We start from the raw sequence: 8761 nt of genomic DNA, 5'->3' as shown, positions 1-8761 counted from the left end.
TGGACATAATTGCACCGTTAAATATTGATTGATTTTTCAATGTGCACAACCTCAGGATGACTAGACACACACAAGGGGGGGGGGGGGGGGGGGGCGGCTCACATTGCGAAGAACTAAATGAATAAACAGGTCTCGTTTGCCCATTTATTAAGAAAGAAAAATGAAAAGCACCACTTGTTCTCATGAACAAATTAATATTACACACAAATATAGGAGAAATGCCAGCTGGAGTCTCGATAACACCAACGGCTGAATACAAAATAAAACAGAGCTGTTATTAGCCGTCTTTGACTCGGAGAGCACGAGATATTTGCACACCAACTGAACAATTCCCTCGATGTCTTCCATCTCAACAATCAATCATTCAGCATGCAATCCATTTTGAGGCCGTATGAGAATGGAAACAAATAATGAATTGTGTACATGAATACATGCATGTGACACACTAACTCCTCATGCAGAGCTGTGTGCACTGCGTAATGCACTGACACACATACAACTTGTTGTCAGCATGAAACAAATGCAGAAGTGCCTTTCACCTTTAGCTGCTCCCAATCTCATTATTAGGGGCCATGCTTGAGACACGTTTGTAGTGTTGCTAGAATGTCTTGTAAAATGGCATTTCTGTTTTCCTTCGACACCTAGGAGGGAAAGGAAATAAGCAGAGGTCATCAAAGGTGGTAAGTAGGTAGCCGGCAGAGCATCTCAAATGATAGAAACTATGCTAAAGATTAAAAAAAAATTAAAAAGCTGTGACACATGTCTAGTCCTGGAGGAGCTAAGCCTCAGACAATTACAGTGTCCACTTTGAGATTATCAACCACATGTTATAAACGCTTAATCTCTGGCCTACGGTTTTAAAAGCGCAATTACAAATCATATGTTTGCCAAGAACGTCTACACTGCCACATACAGCTACTCCTCCAGCACAGTGACTTTGCATGACAATATCCATAACTGAGTCTTCCGTGATTAATTATTTTGACATCCGAGACCACCCTTTGTTGTCGAATCAGGCACGCGTGATTTGGAGCTGATCCTGCTATAGGAGAGGGATAATGCGGGGCATGCCCCTTCTGCATTCCTCCTAAAACCAAGTGGATACAGTGTAAACGGTGTCCTGTAGCTATTGTTGAACTAAAAAGCTCCCAGAAGTGACCTAAATATGTGTTTGTACTCACAGTGAAGACCTTGACATCTCTCCTGCTCCGCACCTCTTCCACGAGACCCAGTGGTTTCCCCTTGGGGATGGGGATGGTGCCCAGGACGGTGCAGGAGGAGCTATCTAAAGTCTGCCTCACCGCCCTGACGAACGGCTGGCTGAAGAGCTCCATTTTGCCAATCTCGTCAACGACGAACACCTTCCCGCCGCCCCCACCTGCTGACCCGACCTGGGGACGAAGTACGAGCCTGCGTAAGTGTGTGCTTGATGTCAGGTGCAAGTTATGAATAAATGGAAACCAGGTTTGGGTTGAGACGTTTATTGGTCAGTTCCATTGGTGTTGTTGAATCGAACACGCGGGAAAGAAAACGCTCTCCGTGTTAACGTCTCATGTTTGCGACTGATAGTATGCCTGAGACAGCGTTTGGATGCTGCACGCAACAGCAGCGATGATTACAGAGACGCTTCAAGTGAGATGAAAGTGGAATTTGTGCCGCCAAGGCACAGACACCTTCCTTTACAGCACATGTGTAGGCGTCACTCCGGGCCTCATTTTACATGCCGGATTAATCGCGGCCAGTGACAGCCAGACGGCACCACCAACACTAAAAATGTCAGTCTGGAATTTATGCGTTCGCAAGCTTCCAATTATTCCATCAATTCTGGGGAAATCAAAGGATTGATGAGTTGTTAAGTGTGTGTGTGTGTGTGTGTGTGTGTGTGTGTGTGTGTTTGTGTGTGTGTGTGTGGGGGGGGGTGTGTTAAGCTTACTGTGGTCTATTGATGAGTTTTAAAAAGCATGTGCCACTGTCTTACGTTTCTGAAGAGGGGGAGAGCCAAGTTTTCAAATGAAGGCAAGTCGACCACATACTGCCCAACTGTGTATTCCCGTCCGCCGTGAGGTGAACCGGCGGCGTCTCTGTGCAAAGTAAAAGAAAACAAGTGGAAGGTAACTCAAAAGACTGCACTGTAATGAAAAAGAAAGAGCATGAGTAGTGTTGATAGGATGACCACCCTGCTACCTGACTCTGGACAGGTGGCCCCTCTCTCCGGTCACTGTGACGACATCAAAGCCGACTCTCCGGCCTCCCTCCCTCACCTCCTCGGTGTAAAACCCTTCTACTGCCGCCCCCGATGACACTAAAGCCTCACAGGCTTTCTGGACCAGAGTGGTTTTCCCCACACCTGAATGCCAAAACAAGAGACATTGTGTTCCAACTGCAATATATCACAAGTTAGAATTAGGGTTACTGTGAAATGGCAGAATATGTTTAATCCATGCATTAGTGATGCTAGCATCCTTATTCCTTAACCAATGCTCTCAGTCTACCACATTTACATAATGTTAAACCAATGTATCTTTGAATGGGGGGTATTGAGTCATACTGATTAAAAAACAATTGTATTTAAAAATGTAACTGTATATATGCACGTGAAAGGAAGTACTTAAAGGAATAGCCTGACGTTAAATACCTGGTTAGCATAAAGAGTTAGCAGTATAATGCGAGTTTATGTGGACAAAACCAGCTAAAACAAGCTAACTTCCATCACAAGCAGCGTAAAGGTTGACTGACTGGGACACTGGGTGAAGACAGCTGACTGACTGCTTTGTATTCACAGCGACTGTAACTTCGACACACCGGTGTTAAGTGTTACCTGGAGGTCCTGTCAGAAAAACGTGTTTGAACATTTCACTTCACACCGTTTCGACGTGCCGCTACAGCTCTTCCGTACACATCGAGTTCACGCATGCGCAGCAGACACTACGCCTCAGGACTTGATTTTTTTGTTTTTCAACGAGCCAAATTCAGCATCAATTTAAAGTGACACACGAGACGAGGTGTAACCTTCAAATATGTCGGTAGAAAGAGTGGACTTTGAAAACCGGAGACAATTAGTTATTTAGTAGGAAACCCGGGAACACGAGCCCTACTTCAGATGAGCAATGCCGCTGTGTACAAATACTCCAAAAGTAGAAGTAGCCTACTCATTATCCAGAATTGACCTCGTCAATGTTTTTCATCATGTTGGACTACTACTAATGCATATTGCAGTTTAAAATCGTCTAACTAGTCTGATTTGAATCATGTTACATATGTTTGTGTACATATTGTACAACAATGCTGTTTAATGCTTATTGTAGATTATTAAAATCTGAGTTTGAAAGTATTAGAATTGTCAAATAAATGTAGTACAGTAAAAAGCACAGTAGTCCCTTCTCAAATGTAGTGGAGTGTAATTAAAAAGTTACATAAAATGTACATACACAAAGTAATCAAGTACATACACTTAATTACGGTACTTGAGTAAATATACTTACAGCTAATAATGAATCACCACCAGTGCACATGAAGGTTCAGTTGTCCCAGTGAAACCCAAAACTGACACAGAAACCCTGAACACAACTGTGTCATGCAAAACCTGCAACCTCGGTTTTGCTTACCAAATAATACCACGGGAGAAATGAAAAGAGGCAAACTGTGGTATTTACAGGAACCTTGACATCATCGGGAGCTGCTCCGTGAGCTCTGGGAGAGTTTAAGCATGCGACACCTTGACTGGAAATAAGCTTATTCTGTGAAACGCTTTGCATAAACATTGTGCACAGAGACATTTTCCATCCTCTTATGTCACTAAAAGACTTTAAAATAATTGATGCAAATGTCCAGTAGCCTAAAGTGATTAAGTGACTGAGTGACTGAGGGATTAAGACGTAAAATAATCACATTATTTCCACGAAAAAGCTTGTCTTTATTCAAAAGTTGACAGTTATAACTGAAAGGAAAACTTACACACATACACATTTCCTGGATTTATACACTACAACACTACTCATCTGTTCAACTCGATTAGGGGAGATAGTGTAGCCTTGATGTTACCATAATGTGGAGTTCTATATTTTGTCTTTACATCGTGTAACCAGGGAGTTTGTTGGCCACTAGCTCAGATATATGCAGACACCCCTTTTTGAAATCCAGAGATCCGAGCTCATCCTCCAGTTCCTCCACCGGTTCAAAGGAGGACACTGATTCTACAGAAAACCCTCCAACGGGACTGCTGTTCTTGGCTGACCTTTGACCTCTTGACGACATTAAACTGTCGGTGCCGGAGCTCCTTTCCACCCTACTACTGTCCGCCGCGACCGTTTTTCTGGAGCATATGGTTTGCAAAGAGGCCGACTCGTCCCCGTCGCCGTCCTCGGAGGAGAAGCTGAGGGCCGAGGCGTGGGTTCGAGGTCGGATGATGTGCGTACCCCTCAGAGCGCGCTGCGGAGAGCTGGGGGCTTTGACGGGCACGGGGAGGGCCGCTCTCCTCTGGAAACGGTCAGAGTTGCAAGAGTCCAAGGGGACAGGGGAGCGGGTGGTCTTGGCTCTAGAGGACTCTGGGCTGCTCATGGGGTCAGGGGAGTAGGCATCACTGGCCTCGAGGCTGTTAAAGTCATCGGCGTAGTCCGCCTCCTCGTCTCCTTCCCCGCTGGAGTCTGAAAATGAAGATTTGGGGCTGCTGTGTCCGCTGCTTCCTGGAGACGCAATTTTCTCTCTGCGCCCGTCAGCCTGAGACTTGACTTGATTTGATTCACTGTGATGCTCCGTCTCGTCTTTGTTTTGGGCCACATTATCACCATCCACACTGGGGATGTGAATACATTGCGAGTCTCTTTCAGAAAGGGAAGGTGTTTGTGAAATTCTCGGGGGGTCTCTGTCTTGTTTACCATGAACTCTCCCACGCAGGGCTTTTGGTTTTAGTGTGATAGTTTCTTGCAGAACAGACTCCACTGCGATGCTTTGCATCATTGTCTCGACATTTTCATTTAGACTGGAGCTCTGATTTTGAGCTCTGCTCTCTGATTTTCCTTTGCTGGACTTCCCAGTCTTATTACTTGACTTTGTCTTCCCTTTGGCCATACTTGACACTGTTTCATTCTGTATTAAGTCCGCGCATTCACGACGTGTTACTTTAAGACGAGAGATTTGCTTCAGCCTCAGATTGAATGTTTTAGTTGTACCATAAACAAGCTTCTTCCCGGGAGATTTACTGGAGCTTTTACTCTCGACCAAAGCCTCCTGTTGTTTGTCTTTGTCTTTTACAGATGCAGGCCGAACTACTGGTGTAGAGCGGTATCTGGGGGAATGCACATGTTTAAAGTGGGGACTAGTTCCCTGCAACAACTGGGCCGGCTCCCTTCGCGATGTGTTTCCATACCCAGCAGAGGGCTCTGTGGAAGCAGACCTGTAAAGCCAAGAGAGGTTGGGATGAACAGACAAGGGCTGCTGTGGGTTCTGTCCATTCAACTGTGACAGCTCAACAACAAGAGCATTTAGTAGAGGCAACTGTCGCAAGGCCTCTCCGAGGACATTTGGGGTCTCCTCACTTGTTTCCGGGTTCCTTGGAGTTTTTTCTTGTCTTACTCTCCGGTCCATCAATGGAGATCTTGTATTTTCTATTTTATTTTCACTTGACTCTTCTTCTGAATATGTGTCTTCAAATGTAAAAGCATCCGAGTCTAGATTCACTAACTTGTAATCCCCTGCTTCCTTTTTGTTTTTTTCCTCTGCAGAACTATTGTAGAAGAGGTGAGGCGGACAAAATATAGTTAAATCTTCATCATAGTTGTTTTCCGTTCCGGGTGTCTGAGGCATTGGGCTGCTTGTTTTGTGTTCAGCCTGCACGGCAACACGCACACCGCTGTCCCGTTTATCCTCATTTATTACGGTATTCACATTCAAGGGTTTGTTGTTTTGGATGTTTCTGCTAACGTCAGACTTGCCCGGTGTGGTTGAGCAGACATTCCCACAGTCAGGAGGATGTACATGTTCTCCTCTATGTACACTGGTGCTTTTCAGACCCGTCTCTGTGATACGTGGTAGTAAACCAGCTCCCAGACTCAGCAGTTTGTAACTCAGTTTGATTGATCCAATTGTCTCCCTCGCGAGGTTGCATATACAAACAACCCCCCTTTCACCATGAGACGAGGGACTAGAGACTCCATGTTCCCTCACATCCTGACTGATTCTGTCCATCGCTTTTGCCAGTGAGATGAGTGAGGTACCGACTAATTTGGGGATCTCCTCTTTCACATCCAACACCATAACAGAGAGAGGGGTGCTGGATAAATTGGTATGCAGTGAGTTCAGCTTCATTGTGAAGAAACAAGACTTCCCTCTATTAAAGGCGTATTCTCCCTGCTGGGCCTTCCCATCATGGCCGTGTTGGTTAAAGCCACCACCGCTCTGCTGAGGCTGATAGATAAGCAGCGTTGGAAAATCCAGCAGTCGTACTCCAAGAGCCAGCTCGTCGGACACTTGACTTTCTTTCTCGACTCGGATACATTCCACCAAAAGCTCAAATGAAAACAAAGCCTCGAGATTATCCCTGTTTGGTCCTGACATGCTGAAAGCCGCGTGACAACAAAAACAACAACGAAGGGCTAACTAAATAGCTGTTAGCTAGCTAATCCGTAAAGCGAGCTTTTAGCTTCTATCGGCTCCATTGAAAAACAAACAGCTGTCACCAGCATTCTGCGTCACGCAATGGCCGGGATACCTGGGGGATGTAGTTTTAGGGGTCCATTACGTACAGCACTGATTATTAGATAGATAGATAGATAGATAGATAGATAGATAGATAGATAGATAGATAGATAGATAGATAGATAGATAGATAGATAGATAGATAGATAGATAGATAGATAGATAGATAGATAGATAGATAGATAGATAGATAGATAGATAGATAGATAGATAGATAGATAGATAGATAGATAGATAGATAGATAGATAGATAGATAGATAGATAGATAGATAGATAGATAGATAGATAGATAGATAGATAGATAGATAGATAGATAGATAGATAGATAGATAGATAGATAGATAGATAGATAGATAGATAGATAGATAGATAGATAGATAGATAGATAGATAGATAGATAGATAGATAGATAGATAGATGCTTTATTCATCCCCAGGGGAAATTTGTTTGTAGCAGCAGCAAACGAAGTTACGGAGTAAACATACAAATATTAAGTATGAAAGATGCTCAACATACAATAGAATAAAATAACATTGATATTCATTTTTCATTGTTGGAATGCTGTTATGCTGTATTTCTTCTCTCTCTCTCTCACAAATTCTTTCTTCTCTCTCTCTCTCCTCACAAATTCTTTCTTCTCTCTCTCACACAAATTCTTTCTTCTCTCTCTCTCTCTCTCACAAATTCTTTCTTCTCTCTCTCTCACACATTCTTTCTTCTCTCTCTCTCTCTCACGAATTCTTTCTTCTCTCTCTCACTAATTCTTTCTTCTCTCTCTCTCTCTCTCTCTCTCTCTCCCTGTCTATGTCTCTCTCTCATACAGTCATTCAGGTCTTAGAGACTTTTAGAGGACCCCCCCCCCACACACACACACACACCCCATTTCAAAATAAAAGCCCCAAAGAGTGAATTCTAATTGAAATGCTTGTGATGAAGCCAGGCATTTAATAACCTCTGTTTGTGTGTCAAACAGAGGTTATGTCAATGATTATGACAATGATTATGTCTCCTCTCCCCCACCCAGCACCACCCTTTCAAAATAAAAGCCCCATGGATTAACTGTATTTAAACAAGCTCAAAATTAGGCTTTTTTGTTAAAAAAAATGAATGCTCTTACTAATACTGCGACAACTACTACTGCTGCTGCTAATATAGTATTACTACTTCGACTATAACTTTTGCTGTTGCTACTATTACTGCTACTACTGCTACCATCAATATTATTACTACCACTACTGCTATTACTACCACTACTACTATTACTTATACGACAACTGCTACTACTACTACTGCTATTCATGCTACTAAAAGCAGTAATACTACTACAGCTATTAGTACGACTGCTACTAGTACTACTACTACTGCTACATCTTCTACTGCCATTACTATTACTACTCCTACTACTACTGTGATATTAAATACTACGACCAATACTACAGCTGTTACTATGACTACTGATACTACGTCTTCTACTACTTCTTCTAATTACTAATACTTCTACTTCTAATAATACTTCTACTACAACTTCTACTACGACTACAAATATCACTACTACTAGTACTTATTCAAATGCTACTAATACTTCTACGAATAATACTTATACTAAAACTTATACTACTACAAATATCTTTTTCTAGTTTAAATTGTGCTTGGTATTGTTTTGGTATATTTTGGGGGGCTTTGCTGGTTTAAATACTGATAATTGAGGAAGTATGTTTCCAAAATAAAAAGAGAAAAATAAACATGCCTGGAGAATAATATCTTACAGGTAACTAGAGGAAACATTATAGACATTATAAGCATAGGTTGAAGGAATAAAAAAGATGAAACTGTAGTAATACAGTTGGAGTGAGCATTTGTTCTGCATTTCACCAGACGGTGCCACTGTAGGGCTTAGGCTACTTGGGACTGAAATGGTGAATAGCACTGAGTTTACATGACAGGCTCATTGCTCGTATTTAGTCTGTAGTGGACACACTAGTATTTTAGTGTCTCTTAAATATCGACCAACAAACCCACGGCAACAGGTCTGCGTGTGGACAACAGTGAGCCGCAGAGAGTTCCTAC

At 42.9% G+C, this 8761-nt stretch overlaps 2 protein-coding genes across 2 annotated transcripts; both read right to left on the bottom strand.

Moving 5' to 3' along the window:
- Nucleotides 1-2903, bottom strand: ntpcr (nucleoside-triphosphatase, cancer-related). Its single transcript, XM_079280296.1, has 5 exons — nucleotides 2819-2903; nucleotides 2185-2347; nucleotides 1979-2081; nucleotides 1182-1391; nucleotides 1-641 (listed from the first exon to the last, which is right to left on the bottom strand). Exons 1-5 carry the CDS (start codon nucleotides 2850-2852, stop codon nucleotides 564-566), a joined length of 588 nt encoding a protein of 195 aa, XP_079136422.1. The 5' UTR covers nucleotides 2853-2903; the 3' UTR covers nucleotides 1-563.
- Nucleotides 2904-3974: 1071 nt separating this feature from the next.
- map10 (microtubule associated protein 10) lies at nucleotides 3975-6604 on the bottom strand. The gene has a single exon (XM_079280845.1). It carries the CDS (start codon nucleotides 6550-6552, stop codon nucleotides 4069-4071), a length of 2484 nt encoding a protein of 827 aa, XP_079136971.1. The 5' UTR covers nucleotides 6553-6604; the 3' UTR covers nucleotides 3975-4068.
- Nucleotides 6605-8761: the final 2157 nt, after the last annotated feature.

The sequence above is a fragment of the Melanostigma gelatinosum genome (assembly GCF_949748355.1).
Source record: "Melanostigma gelatinosum genome assembly, chromosome: 12".
Lineage (NCBI taxonomy): Eukaryota > Metazoa > Chordata > Actinopteri > Perciformes > Zoarcidae > Melanostigma > Melanostigma gelatinosum.
This window is presented reverse-complemented; position numbering and strand designations above follow the sequence as displayed.

Excerpts from the sequence above, each read along its gene's own strand:
- ntpcr (XM_079280296.1), bottom strand. The coding sequence starts at position 2,852 with ATGTTCAAACACGTTTTTCTGACAGGACCTCCAG. Across the intron at positions 2,082-2,184 it reads GGCCACCTGTCCAGAGTCAG|AGACGCCGCCGGTTCACCTC; the intron begins GTAGCAGGGTGG and ends TACTTTGCACAG. Across the intron at positions 642-1,181 it reads GAGATGTCAAGGTCTTCACT|GTGTCGAAGGAAAACAGAAA; the intron begins GTGAGTACAAAC and ends TTTCCCTCCTAG.
- map10 (XM_079280845.1), bottom strand. The coding sequence starts at position 6,552 with ATGTCAGGACCAAACAGGGATAATCTCGAGGCTTTGTTTTCATTTGAG.